At 41.2% G+C, this 27701-nt stretch overlaps 1 protein-coding gene across 2 annotated transcripts in view; it reads right to left on the minus strand.

Annotated features, from left to right (window-relative positions):
• Nucleotides 1-26083, minus strand: part of DTD1 (D-aminoacyl-tRNA deacylase 1) — a 264370-nt gene extending 238287 nt beyond the window's left edge. For both annotated transcript variants that reach the window (XM_064275735.1, XM_064275734.1), the window contains exons 1-3: nt 25934-26083; nt 9971-10061; nt 6693-6928 (exon numbers count right to left, since the gene is read on the minus strand). In XM_064275735.1, coding sequence (XP_064131805.1) covers nt 6693-6928; nt 9971-10061; nt 25934-25976 — 370 coding nt within the window. In that variant the 5' untranslated portion in view covers nt 25977-26083. The remainder of the gene's footprint in view (nt 1-6692; nt 6929-9970; nt 10062-25933) is intronic.
• Between the last annotated feature and the right edge of the window lie 1618 nt (nt 26084-27701).

Here is a 27701-nt window from a genome sequence, read left to right on the forward strand (position 1 = left end):
TTCCTGTCCTGGGCCAACAGAAAGTTTGGGGATCATGACCGCCGGGACTCTTCTAGTCTCAGTCAGACCATTAAGTCTGGTCTTTTTATGAGAATTTGGGGTCTGCATCCCACTGTTCTCCTGCTCCCTCAGGGGTTCTCTGTTGTGCTCCCTGTCAGGGCAGTCATCGGTTGTGGCCGGGCACCATCTAGTTCTTCTGGTCTCAGGATGATGTAAGTCTCTGGTTCATGTGGCCCTTTCTGTCTCTTGGACTTATAGTTATCGTGTGACCTTGGTGTTCTTCATTCTCCTTTGATCCAGGTGGGTTGAGACCGATTGATGCATCTTAGATGGCCGCTTGGTAGCATTTAAGACTCCAGACGCCACACTTCAAAGTGGGATGCAGAATGTTTTCATAATAGAATTTATTTTGCCAATTGACTTAGAAGTCCCCTTAAGCCATAGTCCCCAAACCCCTACCCTTGCTCCGCTGACCTTCGAAGCATTCAGTTTATCCTGGAAACTTCTTTGCTTTTGATCCAGTCCAGTTGAGCTGACCTTCCCTGTATTGAGTATTGTCCTTCCGTTCACCTAAAGTAGTTCTTATCTACTAACTAATCAGTAAATAACCCTCTCTCCCACCCTCCCTCCTCCCGTAACCACAAAAGAATGTGTTCTTCTCAGTTTATACTATTTCTTAGATCTTATAATAGTGGTCTTATACAGTATTTGTCCTTTTGCATCTGACTAATTTCACTCAGCATAATGCCTTCCAGGTTCCTCCTCCATGTTATAAAATGTTTCACAGATTCCTCACTGTTCTTTATCGCTGCGTAGCATTCCATTGTGTGAATATACCATAATTTATTTAACCATTCATCTGTTGATGGACACCTTGATTGCTTCCAGCTTTTTGCTATTGTAAACACTGCTGCAATAAACATGGGTGTGCATATATCTGTTCATGTAAAGGCTCTTATTTCTCTAGGGTATATTCCGAAGAGAGAGATTTCTGGGTTGTGTGGTAGTTCTATTTCTAACTTTTTAAGAAAACGCCAGATAGATTTCCAAAGTGGTTGTACCATTTTACATTCCCACCTGCAGTGTATAAGGGTTTCAATCTCTCCGCAGCCTCTCCAACATTTACTATTTTGTGTTTTTTGGATTAATGCCAGCCTTGTTGGAGTGAGATGGAATCTCATCGCAGTTTTAATTTGCATTTCTCTAATGGCTAATGATCGAGAGCATTTTCTCATGTATCTGTTAGCTGCCTGAATATCTTCTTTAGTGAAGTGCCTGTTCATATCCTTTGCCCACTTTTTGATTGGGTTGTTTGTCTTTTTGTGGTTGAGTTTTAACAGAATCATGTAGATTTTAGAGATCAGGCACTGGTCGGAGATGTCATAGCTAAAAATTTTTTCCCAATCTGTAGGCGGTCTTTTTACCCTTTTGGTGAAGTCTTTAGATGAACATGGGTGTTTGATTTTTAGGAGCTCCCAGTTATCTGGTTTCTCTTCATCATTTTTAGTAATGTTTTGTATTCTGTTTATGCCTTGTATTAGGGTTCCTAAGGTTGTCCCTATTTTTTCTTCCATGACCTTTATCGTTTTAGTCTTTATGTTTAGGTCTTTGATCCACTTGGAGTTAGTTTTTGTGCATGGTGTGAGGTATGGGTCCGGTTTCATTTTTTTGCAAATGGATAACCAGTTATGCCAGCACCATTTGTTAAACTGACTATCTCTTCCCCAATTAACTGACACTGTGCTTTTGTCAAATATCAGCTGCTCATATGTGGATGGATTTATATCTGGGTTCTCAATTCTGTTCCATTGGTCTGTGAGCCTGTTGTTGTACCAGTACCAGGCTGTTTTGACTACTATGGCTGTATAATAGGTTCTAAAATCAGGTAGAGTGAGGCCTCCCACTTTGTTCTTCTTTTTCAGTAATGCTTTACTTATCCAGGGCTTATTTCCCTTCCATATGAAGTTGGTGATTTGTTTCTCCATCACATTAAAAAAGTCACTGGAATTTGGATTGGAAGTGCATTGTATGTATAGCTGGCTTTTGGTAGAATAGACATTTTTACTACGTTACGTCTTCCTATCCATGCTCATAAGCTTTTATGGTCACAGACTCTACCTACCAAAGTAGAGAAAAAATGTTATCTTTTTTTATGCCAACGGATCTAGATTCCTCTGAGCCTACGGTCTTAAGCCCTCAAGCCCACTGACCCAGTCCCTCAAGGCGTTTGGTTACGGCTATGAAGTTTTCTTAACTTTGCCCACTATATACATGGATGTATCTGCAGCACATACAAATACGTATGTAGGAATATCTTCTGCCAAACCCACATATGCTGGTGGGTGTACTCCCATACACCATCCCACACCTGTTCGGCTTACACACCTATCTACGTATCCACTCTTAAATTATTGTTATTACTGTTATCGCAGAATTGTGTATGTATGGTATTGACTGTTGTTTCCCTTTACTCTTGTGTTCCTTCCAGTGTCTTCCTTTGTCTTGGCCATGTTGTACTGACAGCCCCCTCTGGATTGCTTTTCCCTTGACCCAAATTAATACATGCCTACTATCTATTTAGTAATTTTCCCTCCCTCCGCCTCCAGCCCCGGTAACCACTGAAAAATGTTTCCTTCTGTGTATAAACCTTTTCTTGACTTACTATATACATACTATATATGTCCTTTTGTGATCGACTTAATTTCATTTGGCATAATGTCCTCCAGGTTCATCCATGTCGTGAGATGTTTTGCAGATTCATCATTATTCTTTAACGTTGAAGAGTATTCCATTGTGTGTGTGTACCACAGTGACTTTCAAATGTTAAGCTAATCTTGCATTCCTGGAATAAATCCAACTTGGTCTTGATGTATGAGTCTTTTCCTGTATCGAGAGATTCAGTTTATTTTCTTTTTCAGATATTTCCATCTAAATTCATAAGAAAGATTGGCTTATTATTTTCTTTATAATTTACTTGTAGGTTTTGGGTATCACAGTTATGCTACCCTCATAAAATGAGCTGCGAAGTATTTATGTCTATTCTTATATGAGACTGGCTTTTATTTCTTCCTTAGATTTTTGAGAGAATTCAAATTCTTGAGCCACCTTTAGGCAAGGACGCATCTCTCCTGCTCAACATTGTATACCCAGAGCCTAGAACCAGGATTGAATCCATGGGTGGTGCAAACTGTTAAGTGCTTGACTACCAGCTGAAAGTTCGGTGGATGGAACTCACCCAGACACATCTTGGTAAACAGGCCTAGTGATCTGCTTCCAAAAGGTCACAGCCTTGAAAACCCATGGAGCAGTTCTACTGTGCACACATGGGCTCGCCATGAGTCGGAGATGACTCGACAGCAACTAACAACAGTAGCAGGGTTGGCAGATGAGCAGTACCTTACCAATAAAGAAGGGACAAAAATATGATTTGAGGAAAACCAATAACATTTCCCTCAGCAAAAACAGGATCTAAAATTCTGTATTAACAACTCACCAAAACCAAACCCACTGCCACGGAGTCAATCCAAATCACAGTGACCTTACAGGACACAGTAGAACTGCTCCATAGGTTCTCCAAGGCTGTAAATCTTTACGGACACAGACTGCCACATCTTCCTCCCATGAAGCAGCTGGTGGGTTTGAACCACTGACCTTTTGGTTCGCAGCCGAGTGCTTTAACTGCTGTGCTACCAGGGATCCTGCATTAAGAGCAGGGCTCTGAAATAAAGGACAACCTGGCCTCAGGATATACTGCTCCCCTCTTACTAGGCCCAGTGGAAGTCCAAAAACCCCTCCTTGACTTCCCTGAACATAGCAGAGGAGGTAGGAGAGCCCCAATAGCCTTGATGAACACCAAATGGTAACAGGAAAGGGACAGAGATCAAGAGGACGTGGATTTTGTCAGTGAAGCTCAGCGGTTAGGAGCTCAGGCTCTGGAGGTTGCTGCTGGTTCTATTCCAGGCTCTGCCTGCCACCTATGTGCCACATGACCTTCCACAGGTGACGCTACTATACCTCAGTTTCCCCAGCTGCACAATGCCCACCTGATAAGACTACTGTGAAGATTCCAGGAGACAAAGAATCGAGAGTGTTTACTTTGCATACAGACTGGCACATAATAAGCCCTCAACAGATGTACTTTGTTATGCTAACCACTAGTAATAATAAAAGTGCATGAGGACAAACCACAACTGGCTTGCCTTCCAGGGTTCCCATTCTATATGGAAATGCAGAGACACAGCTCGGGCCATATCACCAACCAGGTCACAAAAGAATGGAAGATAAGATCAGTTGACTTTGATGTCCAGCTCAGTAACCACTGCTGGGTCCGTGTGGGGCAGAGATATGGCTGGTCACGGTAGTGACTCCAGGAACATGGACATGGCCTGGGGCAGTGAAGGGAGACAGAGAAGGAATAAAAGTTGCCCCAGTAGCCCTGAAAACCCTAAAACAACGAAAATGTATTCTGCAGTTCAACTGCATTCCGACATCCCTCCAGCTCACAGAGGACTTTCCATTTTGAAAGCCAATTCTCAAAATCAACCAAAGACAGCAAAGTAAAATGATTCTACCAACATTAAGCAGAGAAGGCCGCTGGCAGCAGCTAACCCTTGGCTCAGCAAAGAACAAAAGTTATTCAGAAGACTTGACTTAGTTACTAGTGAAGAAACACTCTGCAGCAAAGCTGTGTCGGAGGATCCTGGTGGACACACATGGGGTGGGGAAAATGCTGGCAACTTCTATGACCTGACCTAGATGGAACTCCTAAATAGTGCTCTCACTTGAATATTTCCAGAAAAGACAAACACTCTGCTCTAGCAGAATCAAAGTGAAGTGGGATCTGACTTAAAGCAGGAGCATCCTGACCACGCAGCGCCCAGCAGTGCACATGGCCACAGCCAGTGGACGCTGTACACTCCCTGCTGCTGCTGCTATTAGTTGCCACTGAGTCGATTCTGACTCATGGCAATCCTGTGCGTGCAAAGCAGAGCTGCTCCATGGGGTCTTCGAGGCTGTGACCTTTCAGAAGCAGATCACCAGGCCTGTTTCTGGGGTGCCTCTGGGTGGGTTTGAGCTGCCAACTGTTTGGCTAGTAGCTGAGCACTCAACTGTTTGCACCACCCAGGGACACTAGTGAAAGAAAAATTAAAGGAAATGTCACAGAGGGATAGGAATACCACTCATCACTCGCCAAGGACAATCCACAGTATGGAGATCTGCTACAGAGCTTAAAACACGTTTCATAAACTTCACTAATTAAGGTCGCAAACAGGCCCAATTAAAAAGGGACCTGGGTTTGTCTAACCTAGAGAGAGAAAGTTAAAGTACAGGAAACGTTATAGGGTTAATGGTAACAACTACTGGATGTTTCCACTGCTAAAGGGCATTAAGGCAGCACCCTATGAAGAAAGGGCTCACACTGAAGTGTACCCCTAGAAGAAGCAGAATAATTTTTCCTACTATTTTTGAAAAAAAGGGCAGAACATTCTCTTTCTGGGACGGTAGTAAATGCAATTTACCCCCAGAAATGTGCAATCAGACTAGAGACGAATGTCCTTCTTAAAAAGTCGTTCAGGTTCATAATTCTTCCATAAACTAGGACTACTATTCTAAGATGTTTTCTAGGCTAAATCTTGATTAATCAAAGCAGGTTATTGTTCCTAACAATATGCAACGTTATGGATTGAAACGTATCCCCCAAAAATATGTGAAGTCCTAACCCCTATATCTGTGAAAATAATCCTATTTGGAAATAGGGTTTTATATGTTAAGGAGGACATATCAGTGCTGGATGGGTCCTAAACCTAATCACTTCTGGGTGACATAAAGAGCAGCACAGGCACAGGGATAGGGCAACACAAACCGGGAAAGACAGGAACTGTCTGATGATGATGGAGGCAGATGAATCGACAAGCCCGGGAACTCCAAAGACTGCTGGCTCCTAGAAGCTGAGATTGACAAGGGCCTTTCCCTACTGCCAAAACCTTGAACCATGAGAAAATAAATTTCTGCTTTTTAAAGACGCCACTTGTGATATTTCTGCTACGGCAGCACTAGATAACTAAGACACGTAGGTAAGAAAAGACCTAAACCTGCGCTGTCCAATATGGTTGCCACTAGCCACATGTGGCTACTGAGCACTTGAAATGTGGCTGGTCCAAATGGCATGTGCTCTAAGTATAAATTACATAACCGGTTTTGAAGGTTAAAAAACGAATGTCGAATATCTCATTGATAATATTTTTATACTGATTACATGGTAAAATATAATATTTTAGATATACTGAGTTAAATAAATTATTAAAATTAATTTCACCTGTTTCTTTTCATTCTTTTTAATGTGACTACTGGAAAATCTTAAATGACACGCAGCTTGCATTTGTGGCTCACACTGTATTTCTAGTGGATAGGACTGACCTAAACAACCACAGAAGCAACACTATATCAGATGTACTTCTGGGTTCCTGAACATTTTCAAAATGCAACCAGAGGAATGAAGACCGGTAAGCAGTGTCAGGTGCATTCAGAGGACACAGGTTAAGTGCTACAACAACAGAGGCAGCAGCAGCTATTACGTTGTTTTAAGTAAGTAATAAACCTAAACAATAAACTTTCCGGGAAAGGAGATGTTGCAACTGCAGATTCTTTCTCCCCGTGCCTGGAAGTGTCCTGGAGACTCCCTTCCTGCTTACCTTTGATGAGCTCCGGCCTGTACGCCTTCCGCAGCTGCTCCAGGAAGCTGTTGTAGAAGCCCTCGGCCTGTTCCGTGGGCATGGCCAGGTGGAAGTCAGGCTTGTTCCCCTTGAGGACGCACTGGAGAGTGAACTGGCTGACACACAGCACCTCGTACTCTTTGTCCATCACACTCTTTGACCAGTGCTTCCCACTCTCATCCTCAAACACACGCAGGTTTAAAATCTTTCGGACCCTGCAGTGAAAAACAGCAGTGAGAACTACCTGAAGAATCACAAGGCCCCACCACACCCTACACCCCCAAAGCAGGACCCGCATCCTGCCAAATAAGGACAGAATGCTGACTCCATCATTTCCAGGAGGCATGAATTTGGGCAAGTTACTTAATGCCTCCATCCCTCAGTTTCCCCATCTGTAATCAAACCAAACCAAACCCAGCGCCGTCGAGTCGATTCTGGCTCATAGCGACCGTATAGGACAGAGTAGAACAGCCCCACAGTTTCCAAGGAGCAGCTGGTGGATTTGAACTGCTGACCCTTTGGTTAGCAGCCATAGCACTTAACCACTACGTCACCAGGGTTTCCTCATCTGTAATACAGGGGTAATAACAGTCCTATCTCATAGGATTATTTCATGATTTTCTTCTTTTTTGCCAGTTCCTCCAATTCACTGGAGCTACTGGTAGGAACTGGGGTAAAGAATACAACCACTCATTATCTGCTCCTTCAAACTGGGGGGGGGGGGGGCGGTATTTCAAAAAAAAGCCAAATTCTAATTTTTTATGTTGTCGTTATTGTTAGGTGCTGTCCAATTGGTTTCAACTCATGGTGACCCTATGTACAACAGAAAAAAATACTGCCTAGTACTGTGCCATGGTCACAAATCATTGCTGTGTTTGAGCCCACTGTTGCAGTTACTGTGTCAGTCCATCTCACTGAGGGTCTTCCTCTTTTTTGCTGACCCTCTACTTTACCAAGCATGAGGTCCTTCTCCAGGGACCAGTCCCTCCTGATAAGATGTCCAGAGAATGCGAGACAAAGTCTCACCATCTTCACTTCTAAGGAGCATTCTGGCTGTACTTCTTCAAAGGCAGAATTATTCATTCTTGTGGTAGTCCATGGTATATTCAATATTCTTCACCAACACCATAATTCAAATGCGTCAATTCTTCTGTCTTCCTTACTCATTATCCAGGTTTCGCATGCATATAAGGCAACTGAAAATACCATGGCTTGGGTCAGGTGCACCTTAGTTCTCAAGGTGACACCTTTGCTTTTTAATACTTTAAAGAGGTCTCTCACAGCAAATGTGCCTAATGCAATACGTTATTTGATTTCATGACTGCTGCTTCCATGCGTGTTGACTGTAGATCCAAGTAGGATGAAATTCTTGACAACTTCGTGATTTCTTCCATTTATCATGATGTTGCTTATTGGTCCAGATGGGAGTATTTTTGTTTCCTCTCAGTTAAGGTATAACCCATACTGAAGGCTGTGGTCTTTGATCTTCATCGGTACAGCGAGTGCTTCAAGTCCTCTTCACTCTCAGCAAGCAAGGATGTGTCATCTGCATGTTGCAGGTTGTCAGTGAGTCTTCCTCCAATCCTGATGCCTCATTCTTCTTCATAAAGTCCAGATTCTCAGATTATTTGCTCGACACACAGATTGAATAAGTATGATGAAAGGATACAACCCTGACACATACCTTTTCTGATTTTAAACCACACAGTATCCCTTTGTTCTATTCGAACAACTCTTGGTCTATGTACAGATTCCACAGGAACACAATTAAGTGCTCTGGAATTCCTATTCTTTGCAATGTTTTCCATACTTTGCTGTGTTCCACACAGCTAATGCCTTTGCATAGTTAATAAAACATAGACATCTATTTTACAGAATTTTTTATAGAAAAATTCAATCTTTACACTGGGATAAATAATACCTCATTTTTACACACCTTCTTGGAGTTACTCAAAATAAACAACTCAGCAAATACTCTGAGAGAAAACCCATCCTTGTTGCAAATACGCAAAGGGATCTAGAGAAAGGAAGCTTGACAACTATGTCACATGCTCCTTAAGCCTCAGAGGGGTTTGACCAATACTTGTACATGACAAAGAAAGCCACCTGGTCAAGGAAGTGGACCAGGTAAGATGTAGATGGTCAGATTTGAGAAGCACAGCAAAGAATCACCTACGTGAAAGCTGAAATTCCACCACTTGAAAGCCACCCTTTCGGATGGTGTTGAAGACAACGGCAGTTAACACTTCCAGCGTGCTTCCTATGGGTTGAAGTTCCAAAAGCTCTACAAATACTAATTTCATGGAACCTTATAACAGTTAAGTGGTGGGTTTGTCTTATGATGAGTCATATCTCTTAACCACCGAGTTAAGCGTTAGCTCTCTAGCACATCAGGGCCATAGGAAGACGTAGACCCGAGGCCCAGTTTTTAACCACTACACCCTTTTGCTGCCTCTTGAGTATCCAGGGGACAAATATTAAAATATCAACATCTGAAGTGTACCGAATTGTCCATTACCAGTCATCGGCATCTTAGCAAGAATTAGGTTCTGAGTCTGATTTTCATCCTAATGCAAAAGAAACAACAACAAAATAGTAAAAACTGATAGGAAGAGGCAAGACTGGGCAAGTTATGCCCAAGCTCTGGGTACCAAGGAGCAAAATAAACAGATGTTAAGCATCTAAAGTAATTGGGTCAAGTGGTGCTGGGGGGTGGGGGGGAAACATAAGATGAGGGTGGATCAACTGTACTATGACAGCCTGCAAGGCAGCAGCAATGGCAACCTCCCCTAAGTCAGTGAAAAGAGCACTCGGCTTCAGGGTCAGATCACCTAGATTCTACTCAAGCTCAGGCTTTTCACTGAGAGTGTGTGCATGACTTTGGGCATCTAATATAATGTCTCTGAGCTCCAGGTCCTTATGTGTACAGTGAACAATGGGGCGTTTTAAAAATGCATAAATAGTGCCCAGATTATATTGCCCTAATAAAATTAAAAAACGAAAATCATACATAATGAGCTCGGTGTTTGTATAAAGAGAAAAAGAGGCCTAGTTCACAACGTAGCAGCAAATCAGGACTTCTGCTTCATGCTGACCTAGTGGATGATAGATTCCTCTTCCTCAGTCTCTAAACAACAGAGGAAACCATACTACATAGAATGGGACAACTGATACGGGCACAAAATAATACGGAAACTCCCGGAATGACCACCACCTGTACCATTCAAATAGCAATGACTTGGAAATTCGCATCTTACATGTGCTCCAATTCTTTCTGTGTATCCTCCAGAGAAATACCCAGCAACACACAGAGGCCCCGTCCAATGGCACTGATCTGCTCTCCTCCAACTAGAAGGAAACACAAGGGGAAAAAGACTCAGAAGCAGACACCATGAAGCACTTATAAGTGAAGAGAATGTTTTAAACATCCCGTGTACTTCTTGTCATTACTTTGGCTAAAGTCAGTAGGCATTTAAAAGTGAAGGAGTTACACAAATGCGGTGAGACGATCCTAAGTCACGTTCATTCTGATTTTGTGTCTAGAATAAGGGGAGCCATGAAGTGAACAACCCATTAAGCAGGATTTTAGGGGTACATTTTCATCTGTGTAAGTTGTACACCTACAACTTCCTATGGTTGAGTTTGCCCATCTGTACCTACAGAACAGTGTTTCCTTCCCCCAGAGAAATCAGCAAAGCTGGTAACACAACACACAAACAGCAGAAATGGAAAAAAATCAACCCCCCCACCCCCGCAAAAAAAAACAAAGTATGGTTCTCCTACTTACTGCAGAGAAGATGAATAATTATACACTGGAACTATGATTTTTGTGTTAAGATTCAACTCAGCAAACTATTATTTCCCAGTTTAGCACTGAAGTTACATTCTAAGCCAATGATCATTTGAGCTTTTTCAATCATGCATCTCATTCATAAAAAATATGAGCACACACCCCTAACATTCTGTACTTATGATCAAATAAAGCACTACCACCATTAGACAATATCCCAAACATTAATACAGTTCATTTAAGCCAAAATTCCTCATTATGAGGGTGATTTTAAATCCATATTTGAGATGGTGATCTTGATAATTTTGTCTTTCGGGGGGGGGCTTTTACCAAATCTTATTAATTATGGTTGTTTTATCTCATCATGGAAACCCTGGTGGCATAGTCGTTAAGTGTTACGGGTGCTAACCAAAGGGTCGGCAGTTCGAATCCGCCAGCCGCTCCTTGGAAACTCCATGGGGCAGTTCTACTCTGTCCTATAGGGTTGCTATGAGTCGGAATTGACTTGACGGCACTGGGTTTATCTCATCATATGCTGACCTATGTTACAATAAGGAGTACAAGGGTCAGTTCTGCCATTTTCTTGTTATTTTTCCTACTGTTTTCTTGTTACTATATTGGATAATAATACCAGTAAATATACCTAGCCAGGCAACATAGGCTCTGCCATGTTGGAATGTACTGGCAGCTAAGGAAACAGAAACTCCCCTCTTCTTTCAGGGGACCACCTGACATTCACACTGGGGGCACCACTATCAATCCATTACTTAAATATCAGTAAAGAGGCCGAGCCAAGATAGCAGCTTAGTCACATGTACCGAAACATCCCTGTGTACCAAAGACCCAAAAAACCAAGCAACACAGAAGCAGGTAACAATCTGGGAATGGTGAACATCAGAAAAGCAAGTCTAAGAACTGAACTCAACACTGACTGGAAGGAAAAATGAATGAAAGCAGTGAAAGAGCAGTAACATGGAACAGAGGGGCTGAGCCAGCTGTCCCAGCCCTATGTGGCCATCTTAGGACAAAGCCAGCGGCGACCCTGGGTGAAAAAAACAGAAAGGCAACTTCATGACTTTTCCAAAACGGACAGAGGAACTCTACAGACACACATGGCAAAAAACCAGAGGCAGGGAGGGAGCCAGGATCCAGAATCATAGACACCCAGGAACAGCAGCCCCTGACCTCAGGGGTAAGTGGCATGCACGAGGCGGTGGACTTGTGGAGTGTTGGCAGTGGGAGGTCTCCCACTCGACCAGTCCCTAGGTGGCCCCCCTCCTCACACTCGAGGTGACAGGTCCCACTTGCTAGCTGCAATGGGTGCAAGGTGCCCCGGCACCTGTGTATCCTAGCTGGAGAGACGGACTTCCCCTCACCCCATCCTCCTGATCGTAGGCAGCAGAGAGTCCCATACCCTGACCACCTCGCCTGACCGGGGACCACAACACGAGCCTATTCTCTCCCCCCAACCCAACCCAACCCCACACCATCCACTACTCCCCCTTGCCCACCCAATGAGCAAGACTAGGCATGCCCCCATCAGCCACCTACGCCCCCCACTAAGGCCCCGGTAGAGGGCAGTGGCAGCAAGACAGTCCACCCACCACTCCCTCTTCCTTCTCCCCTGCCTCACAAGGGGCAGAGGAGACGAGACTGCATGCACACCCCTCTGCCACCCCATCTCCCCTCCCCCCACCTCACACAAAGTGGGGGTATTGCCACTGTGCACACATCTACCAGGTGTGACTCCCTCCCTTGACCTGCCCAGTGAGGAGCAGAGAAGTCGCGACTCCACACACATCCCACAGCTCCTCTCCTCCCTCTCCCTGCCTAGTGTGAGGCAGAGGAAGCACCACTGTGCACACATCCAACAGGCACAATTCCCTCCCTTAACCCATCCAGTGAGGAGCAGAGGAGCTGCAATTGCACACACATCTCCCCTCAGCCCTTTTCCTCTCTCCCCCGCCAGTGCAGAGCAGATGCAGAGCAAGTGTGCACACATCCACTCACTGCATCTTCCTCCCTCTTCTCACCACCAATAGGCGGATGCAGAAAGACTGAGCAAGCATCCACCTGCTGTTCCTTCCTCTTCCCACCAGGAGAAGGTGGAGGTAGAGTGACTGTGTGTGCGTCTGCCCACTGCTCTCTCTCTACCACCCACACCTCCCCCTCGAACCAGCAAGAGGTGACAACCCACCACCACTCACCCAACACACCCATCAGACCGGCCGCTCTACCTGCAAAGAGAGCACCACTGCCTGCTCCTGTGAAACCAAACCAAGGACAGTCGGAAGCCAAAGCCCAACCAACTCACCCTCAGCCACCCAACAAGACCAGTAAACAGAGACACAATCTCCCACACCTACCTGCCATCCCACTCACCTGGAGACAAGCAAGGAGTGCCCCAGCATGGCCACTCCACAACCAGACCACCATGCCAGCCACGTCTGCCAGGGATCAGCAAAACAACAGGAACCAGCAGACAATTATACAATTTAAAAAAAACATTCAATAACCCCTTAATGTCCCAGAGACAACAGACAAGAGCAAATCACCTGAAGAAGCAGGGCAAGATGGCTCCAGTAAGCTACCAAATTAAAGAACCAGAAAATATCCCTGAGGGAGAAAAGGTAATGGAACTTCCTGATAAGGAATTCAAAAGACTTACATATAGGATCATCAAAGGAATCAAGAAAAACAAAGAAAACACAATGGAAAACACAGACAAAACCAAGGAAAGCAAAGATGAAACACCAGAAGAATTTGGGAAAATAATACAAGAACAAAATGGCAAAACAGACAATTAGAAATCACACAAAAACAGCAACTATAAATCTAGAAGCTTAGCAATAAAATTAGAAACAGACACCTGCATGCAAAGTCATGGGAGCAGAACTGAAACAACGGAAGAAAGGATCAGTGGAATAGAAGACAACTCCCTTGACACTAATCTGTTCAAGGAACAATCAAAAAAACGAATCAAGAAAAATGAAGAAAGCCTAAGAGTTATGTGGGACACCATCAAGAATAACTTAACGTGTGATCAGAATCCCAAAAAGGGAGGAATCAACAAAAAAAAAGCACACAAAGAATTGTTGAAGATTTCCTGACAGAAAACTCCCCTAATATCATGAAAGACAAGAAGACAACCACCGAAGAAGTACAACAAACCCCATACAAGACAGATCTCAAAAGAAGAACACTAAGACATATCATAATCAAACTTTCCAAAACCAAAGACAAAGAAAGAATCCTGAAGGCAGATAGGGAAAAACAAAAGATCACCTACAAAGGGGTATCAATAAGACTAAACTCTGATTACTTGGCAGAAACCATGCAGACAAGAAGGCAATGGGATGACATAAAATCTTGAAAGAATAGAACTGCCAACCAACAATGCTATATTCAACAAAATTATCCCTCAAACATGATGGTGAAATTAAAACATTTTGAGATAAAAATTAATTAAAGGAATTTGTGAAAACCAGACCAACTTTAAAAAAATTTTAGAGAGTCCTTTGGACAGAAAACTGACAACACCAGGCAACAACTTGAGACTAACACACATGACAACATCAGCCAGATAACAACCCAGATAAAAAAAACCTCAAAAATAAAATAAAGCTAAGAGATGGAAAACTGGAACCAGAGACATCAACCTGTAACTGACAACCACTTCAAAACACCAAGGGTTTAGAACTTCCATATGGAGAGGAAACCAAAGCAATATTAAGAATTAAAATTACTGCTTTAAACTTAGGAAGGTAAACTGCAGGGCAACCACAAAGAAAGTAAGTCTACTCATCAAAATATAAAACTAGAAATTCATAAAGATTCAGTAACACAAAATCAAAAACAAAAAAAAGACATAAAAGACAACCACAATAAATAAATAAAAACTCAGCACAGGAAATTAAGTGGAACAGAGAAACTATCAACACCACCGTAAAAGCACAACAAAATGGCAGCAATAAACTCACACCTATCTATAATCACACTGAATGTAATAGCCTAAGTGCACCAGTAAGGAAAGGGAAAGTGGTAGAATGGACAAAAAGAATATGACCCATCAATATGCTGTCTGCAAAAGACATAACTTAGACACAAAGATATAAGTAAACTAAAACTTAAAGGCGGGAAAAAAATACCAAGCAAAGAATAATCAAAAAAAGAACAGGAGCGGCAATATTAATCTCTGATAAAACAGACTGACTTTCAGGCAAAATCCACCATGAAGACAAGTAAGGACACTACATAATGATTAAAGGGTCAATCCAACAAGAGACTATAACCATAATAAATATATCTGCGCCCAGTGACAGGGCTCCGAAGTACATAAAACTCTGTAACAGCACTAAAAAGTGAAACAGACACTTCCATAATAATACTAGGAGACTTTTAACATACCACTCTCAATGAAGAACAGGAAAACTAGAAAGAAACTTAACAAAGACACCAAAGATCTAAACACCACAATCAACCAACTCACCTCATAGATATATACAGAATAGTTCACCCAACAGTGGCAAAGTACACATTCTTCTCCAATTCTCGTTGGTCATTCTCCAGAACAGACCACACTTTAGGTCACAAAGCAAGCCTCAACAAATTGAAAAACATCAAAACAATAAAAAGGATCTTCTCTGATCACAACACTCTAAAGGCAGAAATCAATAACAGGAAGAGAAAGGAAAAAGAATCCAATACTTGGAAACTACATAAGACTCTGCTTAAAAACTAGCGGGCGATAAAAGAAATCAAAAGATGGAATTAAAAAATACCTAGCATCAAACAAGAAAGAAAACACAACATACCAAAACCTTTGGGACAAAGCAAAAGCAGTACTTAGAGGTCAAATGATAGCAATAAACGCACACATCAAAAAAGAAGAGAATACAAAAATCAAGATGCTAACCCTACAACTCAAATAATTAGGAGAAGATCAACAGAAGAAGCCCACAGTCACCAGAAAATACAAAATAATAAAAATTAGAGCAGAAGTAAATGAAAAAGAGAACAGAAAAACAAGAATCAACAAGACCGAAAGCTGATTCTTTGAAAGGATCAATAAAATTGATAAACCACTGGCCAAACTGACAAAAGAAAAACAGGAAAAGATGCAAATAACCCAAATAAGAAATGAGATGGGTGACATTATGACAGAATCAACCAAATAAAAAGGAGCATAACAGAATACTTCAAAAAACTGTATTCCAACAAATTTGAAAACCTAGAGGAAATGGACAAATTTCTAGAAACATACTACCTACCTGTACTAACAAAAACTGAGGTAGAAAATTTGAACAGACTCATAACAAAATTCGAAATTGAAGTGATCATTAAAAAAAAAAAAAAACCTCCCCCATAAAACAGTCCCGGCACAGACAGCTTCACTGGAGAATTCTACCAAACATTCAGAGAAGAGTTGGCACCAATTCTACTCAAACTATTCCAGAACAAAGAAAAGGAAAGAATACTCCCAAATTCATTCTATAAAGCCACCATAACCCTGTTATCAAAGCCAGGCAAAAACATCAATAAAAAAGAAAAGTACAGACCAATATCCTTCATGAATATAGACACAAAAATCTGAACAAAATTCTAGCCAATAGAATTCAACACCACATCAAAAAAATAATACACCACGACCAACCGGGATTCATACAAGGCATGCAAGAATGGTTCAATATTAGAAAATTAAGCAACATAATCCACCATATAAATAAAGCAAAGGAAAAGAATTACATGATCATGTCAATCAACACAGAAAAAGTCTCTGTAAATCCAACACCCATTTCTGATAAAAACTCTCAGCAAGATAGGTATATAAGGGAAATTCCTCAATATAATAAAGGGAATATATACAAAACCAACAGCCAACTTATCCTCAACGGAGAGAGACTGAAAGCACTTCCCCTGAGAACAGGAACCATACAAGGATGCCCTTTATCACCACTCTTATTCAACATTGTACTGGAAGTCCTAGCAAGACCAGTAAGGCAAGAAACGAAATAAAGGGCATCCAAATTGGTAAGGAAGAAGTAAAACCACCCCTATTTGCAGATAATATGTTCCTATGCATAAAAAATCCTAAAGCTTCCACAAGAAAGCTACTGAAACTAATAGAAGGGTTCAGCAAAGTTGCAGAATACACGATTAACATAAAAAATCATAGAATTCTTCTACATCAACAAAGAGAACTTTGAAATGAAATCAGGAAAGCAATACCATTTACGAAGCCCTCCCAAAGATAAAATACTTAGGAATAAATCTAACCACAGACCTAAAAGACTTATACAAAGAAAACTACAAAACACTACTGCAAGAAAACAAGAGAGACCTACGTACCTAGAAAAACCTACCATGCTCTTGGATAGGAAGACTTAATGTTGTGAAAATGTCAATATAAAGCAGTATATAGATATAATGCAATCCTTATCCAAATCCTCCCAAAAATATTCTTCGACAAGATAGAAAAACTAATCACTAACTTTATATAGAAGGGAAAGAGGCGCCGAATAGTAAAGAAGAACAAAGGAGAGGCCTCACATTACCTGATCTCAAAATCTACTGGACAGCCACAGCAGTCAAAACAGCCTGGTACTGGTACAGGGACAGACACAAAGACCAATGAAACAGAACTGAGAATCCAGATGTGAATCAATCCACATACAGAAAGCTGATCTTCAACAAAAGCCTATTAAATGGGGAAGAGACAGTCTCTTCCCCATTTTACATTTCTTTTCAACCACTATAATGATATTGAATCTAACTTTTCTATCTTTTCTCTAAATAGGAATCTTTCTATGTCATCAACTTTTCCTAAACACCTTTTAATACTGACAAAACTGGATATCTATCAGTACAAAAATGAAACAGGACCCACACCTCACACCATACAAAAAACTAAATGAAAATGGATCGAAGACCTAAATATAAAACCTAAAACTATAAAAATGGAGAAAAAAATAAGTACAATGCTAGGGACCATAACACATGGCATAAATAGAATACCAAATATAGAAGATGAACTAGGTAAATGGGACTTCCTAAAAATTAAACACTTATGTTCAACAAAAGACTTCTTCAGAAAAGTAAAAAAAGAACCTACAGACTGGGAAAAGATTTTTGGCTAGAAGATATCCAACAAGGATTTAATCTCTAAAATCTATAAGATACTGCAACACCTCAACAACGAAAATAATCCAATTTAAAAAATGGCAAAGGAAGGTAACCACAAAGGAGACTAACTATCCTACTCATCAAAATAAAATATGAGAAAAAAATAGAGACTCAGCAGAAACAAAATCAGCAACTACAAAGAAGAAGAAAAGACAATATAAAAACTACACCACATAAAAAACTAAGTGGGAAATACAAACTGTCAAAAAAACACACAAAAAAAGAGAACAAAATGACAGCACTAAACTCATACATATCAATAATTACACTGAATGTTAATGGACTAAAAGCATGGATAAAGAGACAGAGACACAAACTAAAATTCAAAGGATGGAAAAAAATATATCAAGCAAACAACAACCAAAAAAGAGCAGGAGTGGCAATACTAGAAAAGAAAATTTTTCTGACAAAATAAACTTTAAAAGATAAATCTACCAAAAAGGATAAGGAAGGACAATATATAATGATTAAAGGGACAACATACCAGGAGGATATAACCATATTAAATATTTATGCATCCAATGACAGGGCTGCAAGATACATAAAACAAACTCTAACAGCATTGAAAAGTGAGATAGACAGCTTCATAATTATATAAGAGACTTCAACACACCACTTTCAGTGAAGGACAGGACATCCAGAAAGAAGCTCAATAAAGGTACGGAAGATCTAAATGCCACAATCAACCAACTCAAACTTACAAACATATACAGAACACTCTACCCAAAAGCAGCCAACTACACTTTCTTTTCTAGTTCACATGGAACATTCTCTAGAATAGACCACATATTAGGTCATAAAGCAAGCCTTACCAGAATCCAAAACACTGAAATGTTACAAAGCATCTTCTCTGACCATAAGGCTATAGAAGTAGAAATCAATAACAGAAAAAGCAGGGAAAAGAAATCAAACACTTGGAAACTAAACAATACCCTCCTCAAAAAAGACTAGATTATAGAAGACATTAAGGATGGAATAAAGAAATTCATTGAATCCAATGAGAATGGAAACACTTCCTATCAGAACCTTTGGGACACAGTGAAATCAGTGCTCAGAGATCAATTTATATCAATAAATGCATACATACAAAAAGAAGAAAGGGCCAAAATCAAAGAATTATCCCTACAACTTGAACAAATAGAAAGAGAGCAACAAAAGAAACCTTCAGGCACTAGAAGAAAGGAAATAATAAAAATTAGAGCAGAACTAAATGAAACAGAAAACAGAAAAACAACTGAAAGAGTTAACAAGATCAAAAGCTGGTTCTTTGAAAAAAATTAACAAAATTGATAAACCATGGGCCAAACTGACAAAAGAAAAACAGGAGAGGAAGCAAATAACCCAAATAAGAAATGAGATGGGCAATATCACAACAGACCCAACTGAAATTAAAAGAATCATATCAGATTACTATGAAAAATTGTACCCTAACAAATTTGAAAACCTAGGAGAAATGGATGAATTCCTAGAAACACACTACCTAACTAAACTAACACAAACAGAGGTACATCAACTAAATAGACCCTTAACAAAAGAAGAGATAGAAAAGGTAATCAAAAAACTCCCAACAAAAAAAAAAAAGCCCTGGGCCGGATGGCTTCACTGCAGAGTTCTACCAAACTTTCAAAGAAAAGTTAACACCACTACTACTAAAGGTATTTCAGAACACAGAAAAGGGCAGAATACTCCCAAACTCATTCTATGAAGCTAGCATATCCCTGATACCAAAACCAGGTAAAGACATCACAAAAAAAAGAAAATTACAGACCTATATCCCTTGGGGGTTTTTATCCCTTATGAACTTAGATGCAAAAATCCTCAACAAAATTCTAGCCAACAGAATTCAACAACGTATCAAAAAAATAATTCACCATGACCAAGTGGGATTCATATCAGGTATGCAGGGATGGTTCGACATTAGAAAAACAATTAATGTAATCCATCATATAAATAAAACAAAACAACTACATGATTTTATCAATTAAAGCAGAAAAGGCATTTGACAAAGTTCAACACTCATTCATAATAAAAACCCTCAGCAAAATAGGAATAGACAGAAAATTCTTCAGCATAATAAAAGGCATTTATACAAAGCCAACAGCCAACATCATGCAAATGGACAGAGTCTGAAAGCATTCCCCTTGAGATCAGGAACCAGACAAGGATGCCCTTTACCACCACTCTTATTCAACATTGTGCTGGAGGCCCTAGCCAGAGCAATTAGGCTAGATAAAGAAATAAAGGGCATCCAGATTGGTAAGGAAGTAAAAGTATCTCTATTTGCAGATGACATGATCTTATACACAGAAAACCCTAAAGAATCCTCAGGAAAACTACTGAAACTAATAGAATAGCTCAGCGGAGTATCAGGATACAAGATTTGCATTCCTCTACACCAACAAAAAGAACATCCAAGAGGAAATCACCAAATCAATACCGTTGACAGTAACCCCAAGAAGACAAAATACTTAGGAATGAATCTTACCAGATATGTAAAAGACCTATACATAGAAAACTACAAGAAGCTACTGCAAGAAACCAAAAGAGACCTACGTAAGTGGAAAAACATACCTTGTTCATGAACAGAAAAACTTAACATTGTAAAAATGTCTATTCTACCAAAAGCCACCTATGGATACAACACAATTCCGAACCAAATTCCAACGACATTTTTTAACGAGACGGAGAAACAAATCACCAACTTCATATGCAAGGGAAATAAGCCCTGGATAAGTAAAGCACTACTGAAAAACAACAACAAAGTGGGAGGCCTCACTCTACCTGATTTTAGAACTTATTATACAGCCACAGTACTCAAAACAGCCTGGTACTGGTACACAAAAGATACATAGATCAATGGAACAGAATTGAGAATCCAGACATAAATCCATCCACATATGAGCAGGTGATGTTTGACAAAGGCCCCAAAACAGTTAAATGGGGAAAAGACAGTCTCCTTAACAAATGGTGCTGGCATAACTGGATATCCATCTGCAAAAAAAATGAAACAAGACCCATACCTCACTCCATGCACAAAAACTACCCCAAAATGGATCAAAGACCTAAACATAAAATCTAAAATGATAAAGATTATGGAAGAAAAAATAGGACAACGCTAGGAGCCCTAATGCATGACATAAACAGCATACAAAACACTACTAACAATGCAGAAGAGAAACCGGATAACTGGGAGCTTCTAAAATTCAAAAGCCCACGCTCATCCAACGGCTTCACCAAAAGAGTAAAAAAATTACCTACAGATTGGGAAAAAGTTTTTAGCTATGACATTTCTGATCAGCATCTGATCTCTAAAATCTACATGATACTGCAAACACTCAACAACAAAAAGACAAATAACCCAATTAAAAAATGGGCAAAGGATATGAACAGATTAAAGAAGACATTCAGGTAGCTCACAGATACATGAGGAAATGCTCACGATCATTAGCCATTAGAGAAATGCAGATCAAAACTACAATGAGATTCCATTTCATTCCAACAAGGCTGACATTAATCCAAAAACCATAAAATAATAAATGCTGGAGAGGCTGTGGAGAGACTGCAACACTTACATGCTGCTGGTGGGAATATAAAATGGTACAACCACTTTGGAAATTGATTTGGCGCTTCCTTAAAAAACTAGAAATAGAACCAGCATATGATCCTGCAATCCCACTTCTTGGAATATAGTCTAGAGAAATAAGAGCCTTTACACGAACAGATACATGCACACCCATGTTCACTGCGGCACTGTTTACAATAGCAAAAAGATGGGAGCAACCAAGGTACCCATCAACAGATGAAAGGATAAATAAATTATGGTATATTCACACAATGGAATATTACACATCGATAAAGAACAATGATGAATCTGAGAAACATTTCATAAGACATAGGAATCTGGAAGGTATTATGTTCAGTGAAATTAGATGCAAAAGGACAAATATTATATAAGACTACTATTATAAGAACTCAAGAAATAGTTTAAACAGAGAATATTCTTTGATGGTTATGCGGGGGAAAGGGAGGGAGAGGGGTTTTCACTAATTAGATAGCAGATAAGAACTATTCCAGGTGAAGGGAAAGACAATACAGGGGAGATCAGCACAACTGGACTAAACCAAAAGCAAAGCAGTTTCCTGAATAAGCTGAATGCTTCCAAGGCCAGCATAGCAGGGGCAGGGGCTTGGGGACCACGGTTTCAGGGGACATCTAAGTCAACTGGCATAAAAAAAACCTATTAAGAAAACATTCTGCATCCCACTTTGGAGAGAGGCGTCTGGGGTCTTAAACGCTAGCAAGAGGCCATCTAAGATGTATCAATTGGTCTCAACCCACCTGGGACAAAGGAGAAAGAAGAACACCAAGGACACAAGGTAATTATGAGCCCAAGAGGCAAAAGGGCCACATAAACCAGAGACTACATTACCCTGAGACCAGAAGAACGAGATGGTGCCTGTCTACAACTGCTGACTGTCCTGACAGGGAACACAACAGAGAACCCCTGAGGGAGCAGGAGAGCAGTGGGATGCAGACCCCAAATTAATTGTCGTAAAAAGACCGGACTTAATGGTCTGACTGACTAGCAGGACCCCAGAGGTCATGGTCCCCAGACCTTCTGTTAGCCCAAGACAGGAACTATACCCAAAGCCAACTCTTCAGACAGGGATTGGACTGGACTATGGGATAGACAATGATGCTGGTGAAGAATGGGCTTCTTGGATCAAGTACACACATGAGACTATGTTGGCATCTCCTGCCTGAAGGGGAGATGAGAGGGTAGAGGGGGGTCAGAAGCTGGTGGAACGGACACAAGAAGAGAGAGTGGAGGGAAGGAGTGTGCTGTCTCATTAGGGGAGAGCAATTTGGAGCATACGGCAAGGTGTTTATAAATTTTTCTATGATTCGTTAACTTTCACTTAAAGCACAATAAAATTTAAAAAAAAAAATTGGCAAAGGATCTGAACAGACACTTCACCAAAAGCATTCAGGTGGCTAACAGACACAGGCGGAAATGCTCTGGATCATTAGCCATTCCCAACTTAGAGAAATGCAAATCAAAACTACAGTGAGATACCGTCTCAAGACTATGGCCCTAACACACCCTTCTGAGCTGGAACTGAAGCCATTCCCAGAGACCGCCTTACAGCCAAACAATAGACAAGCCCATAAAATAAACAGTAATACCCAAGAGGAACGTGCTCCTTAGAACAATCAATTATACAAGATAAAAAGGGCAATATTTGCCCAAAAGCAAAGATGAGACCGCAGAAAGGAGTACAAAATCGGGACGAAAGAAAAGGGAAACCAGGGCAGAAATGGAGAAAGCGCTGGCATACAGTAGGGAATGAAGCCAAGACCATGAAACGCTTTATGTACAAACTATCATATGGGAATCTAATTTGCTCTGTAAACTTCCACCTAACGCACAGTAAATATACATATACACACATATATATATAACCCGCTGCCGTCGAGTCAATTCCGACTCATTGCGACCCTATAGGACAGAGTAGAACTGCCCCATAGAGTTTCCAAAGAGCACCTGGTGGATTCAAACTGCTGGCCTTTTGGTTAGCAGCTGTAGCACTTAACCAATACACCACCAAGGTTTCCATACATAAATACATATATATATATATACACACACACATATACACACATATCAGTAAAGCCTAATTTCTCCAGTTTTATGCTTAAATTAGTTTTTAATGTTTTCCTTTGTGTTGTTTTTTCTTAACAAACTATGAATGACTTATCATCCATTAAGTCACTAATTCAAAAGCTGAAATAGAAATAACTTATCCTGACATGAGCAGTAAATAACTGCAGTGTGTGTGCTTGTCTGCACTGCTTTAGGAAAAACCTTTGGCTTTATTTGTTTTGGCTTTATTTGTTTTTAAATAAATCCGCATTATTTCCTTACATGTCAATACGCTTTCTAAATTTTCCGCCCAAAGTATGTTTTAAAAGCTTAAAAAATAAGTTATTCAGCTATGCCCACCATTAATGTATGCACACTATAGAAAACTCAGAAAATACAAGAAAAAAGAATACCCATAGATAAGCATTTTAATGATTTCCTCTTTATATTTTCTCCATTTGCAGATTTTATTTTACATTTCTTTTCAACCACTGTAATAATATTGTATCTAACTTTATCTTATCTCTTCTCTTGATAGGGATCTTTCTGTATCATCAGCTTTTCCTAAACACCTTTTAATAGCTGCATCCCATCTCATGAAGAGTTGTATTCTACCCAGTGGATTAACCATCTCATGTTGTTGGATACATAGCTTGTTTCAAAGTTTCACTTCAATAAATAACACTGTGGTGACTGACACTAAAGATTTTCTACATCTGAATATGTTTAAAACTTTCCATAATAAAGTTTTTTTAATTAGATTATCACAATCACCATGTTAAGGCATCAAATAGATCCAATAAATATTATAAATCAAATCTATCACATAATGAGATGTGTGACTCCTACTAACATTCTACTCTATCCTCACCATAAACCAAAAAACCAAACCCACTGCCATCGACTGGATTCCGACTTATAGCGACCCTATCCGACAGAGTAGGACTGCCCCCATAGGGTTTCCAAGGGGCTCCTACTGTATTCAAACTGCCGACGTTTTGGTTAGCAGCCGCAGCACTTAACCGCTACACCACCAGAGTTTACAACCATAAAACAGAAAGTGGTATTTTAGAATCCCCGAAATAAAATGTCATTCAAACACTGCCACATTTCAGTAGGGTCTGGCACATTTTAAAAGAATCAGAAAATCCCTTTCATTACAATTCAACTAGAAGGCCTGGATAAACTGAAGGTCCTTCCAACAACTTAGAACTGCGTGGTTCTCCAGACTAGAAGTCACAAACCATGAACACCTGCCCTCAAGTAACACCCTTATCTTTTTTAACACACAGGGTTTGGTTTTGTTGTCCTCGTTGTTCCTGTTAATTAAAGGCATATAATTTGCATAGTAAACTAAAATAACTCTAACTGCATTCCACAAATCTCACAGAATACGCGTTTTCAATATTCCACATACGCAGAACGGTGAATTCAGGAGAAGATAACTGCGGAAAAGACAAAATCAACTCTCACACAGCAGGCTGGAAGATTCTGCTCAAAAAGCAAAAATTCTTGTCACCTATTAACTTTCCCACTTTTAGTGAACTTAAATATTGACTGAAATTCAGCTATAAAACCCTTGTTTAACAATCTCATAACTCACAGTGCTACCTATTCCCTTTTAGACCAAGGCCATACCCAAAACCAAAGTTGCCAGAAGGGCTTAGAAATCATCAGTCAGGGTTGAAAGCAGAATCTTAGATCTAAGCATACGGTTTGTGTGGGTTTTGTTATTTCTTTAGGGTTTTTTGTTTTGAGAGTTATACTCTTGTGGATACAAGAACCCGTATTTGGTGTAGATTAGATGGAAAGAAAAAATACTTAAACTGAAACGATGTAATTTTACCAATAAGAATAGAAAAGACTAGAAAACCATATATTTTTTTTATTTGCTGTATTTAATATCATGATTTGAGTTTTAAAACGGCTACCTTCTCTGCAATTATCATTTGGAACCTCTGAACAAACGTTCAAACCAGGCTAGAGTGACCGAGTCATGACTAACGGCTGGGTGGCTCGGTCCACAAGAAACGAGGGAAAAAAGAGGTATTTCCTCTGGAATTCTGTAGGTTCTGACCCCGGCAGCGCGGGGCTCGGCGAGTGAAGGAGGCAGACGGCGTGGGCAGGCGCGTCCTGTGTCCCGTTGGGCGCTGGCCCTGTGGCTGCACCCACTGTCACCTCATCCACCTCTTCAGATCTGTACATTTCATCGGGAGTCCAGCTCCACAAAAACTGCGTTATTTAAAAATGACATAAAAATGAAAGCTGTGAGAGGGAACGGTGGAGGGGGAGCCCCTGCTCCGGAAGTGCTCCCGAAACGCTGTTCGCGCAGCATCCCGCTGAGGGTCGGGCCGCGCGTAGCCTCGCAGGCTCGCCACCCGCACAAGCCGGGGAACAGCAGCCCCGAGGGGAAAGCCTTAGGGCAGGGACGGCGGGACCCCCGCCACGGGGACGGCGCGCTCGGCCTAGCGGCTGGCCTAGCGGCTGCGGCGACTCGCGCTGGGCAGCGGCGGCCGAGCGGCCTCGGGGACCCCGCGGGGCGCGGGGGCGGCCCGGCACAGGGTCGCGGACCGCTCCTCCGGGCCCCGGCCCCGCCCGACTGACCTGTGACGCTGGCCCGGGTCACGCGCTGCACCACGGCCTTCATGACGGCGGCTCGGCGGCTGGGCGGCGCCGCGTACGCTCGGGCCTCGCGATGCCGAGAGGCTCTGCGGCCGGCGCCCTCTGAAGGTGACACTCCGAAGTGCGGCAGCCGACCCGTCTGACCCGGGTGGGCGGTGCCCCGCCCCGCGTCGGCCACGCCCACCCAGAGGCGACCCACCGCCCACGGATAGGCTCCGCCCTGGGCCCCCGCTAAGCAACCTGGGAAACTATCATCCCTGAGAGGAATCATTCGGTCACAGTGTGCTTTCCCCCTTGAAGTCCTCTAATATCGTTGGTGGATGTGGAGAAAGAATGGAAATGGAGAGCAAGGACCACCGTTTCGCCAGAAAGGACTACAAACTACTATGTTTGAATATTGAATGCTAGATAACCTTAATCAAAGTCAAGGTCAAGGTTAACATCGCCAGTAATGAGACAATCGGACCTATGTACCTCCTAATGTTCCACTGAGAAAGATACAGTGTGTTTCAGCATTTCTGTCAAAAACACATACTCGGAATCTAATCATGAAGAAATGTTCTTGTTAGCTTGTGTTTAATGGGGGCCCAATGCACAACAGATGGAAACGCTGCCAGTCCTGGGCAATCCCCGTGGTCCACTGTGAATCCAACCATTAGGATCCACAAAGTTTTCACTGGCTGACTTTCAGAAGTAGATCAGCAGGCCTTTCTTTTCTTCTTGGACTCTTCTTAGTCTGGAAGCTAAGCATAGTAACACACAAGCCTCCACAGACTGACAGAGGGGCGGCTCATGAGGTGCACTGGCCAGGAATCCAACTGGGTCACCTCAAGTAAGGCAAGAATTCTACCACTGAACCACCCAAACATACACTGAGGAACATTCTACAAAATAACTAGCCAGGATTCTTCAAAACATCAAGGCAAAGAAAGTCAGAGCAACTATTCCACATTAAAGGAGACTTTTTAAAAACAGAAAAACGAAATGTGACGCAATAACCCGCATCTGGGTTGTATCCTTGCCAGAATAAAAGCAAAATAAAAATAAATTATATATATATATGCCATAGGGTCACTCTGAGTCAGAATTGACTCGCAAAGCAATGGGTTTGGTTTTTGGGGGGATTTAAAGTTCATTATTGGGATAATTGGTAAAATTTGAATATATTCTTTACATTAAATCAGCATATCTCAAACATTTTTATTTCAGGACCCTTTTACATTTAAAAAAAAAATAATTGAGCATGCCAAATAGCTTTTCCTTGTGTGGGTTATGTGTATAGTCGCTGTTTATGTTGGTGAAAGAAGGTATTTGCAATGAAGAAGTTGTTGGTCTTGCAAAATTCTATCATTCGATCTCCGGCATTGTTTCTATCACCAAGGCCATATTTCCAACTACTGATCCTTCTTCTTTGTTTCCAACTTTTGCATTCCAATCACCACTAATTATCAATGCATCTTGATTGCATGTTGAATCAACTTCAGACTGAAGCAGCTGATAAAAATCTTCTATTTCTTCATCTTTGGCCCTAGTGGTTGGTACGTGAATTTTAATAATAGTCAAAGAATGGGAATTCCAGAACACTTAATTGTGCTTGTGAGGAAACTTTACATAGATCGAGAGGCAGTTGTTCAGACAGAACAAGGGGATACTGATCGGTTTAAAGTCAGGAAAGGTGTGCGTCAGGGTTGTATTCTTTCACCATACCTATTTTATTTAATCTGTATGCTGAACAAATAATACGAAAAGC

The sequence above is a fragment of the Loxodonta africana genome, chromosome 24 (assembly GCF_030014295.1).
Source record: "Loxodonta africana isolate mLoxAfr1 chromosome 24, mLoxAfr1.hap2, whole genome shotgun sequence".
Lineage (NCBI taxonomy): Eukaryota > Metazoa > Chordata > Mammalia > Proboscidea > Elephantidae > Loxodonta > Loxodonta africana.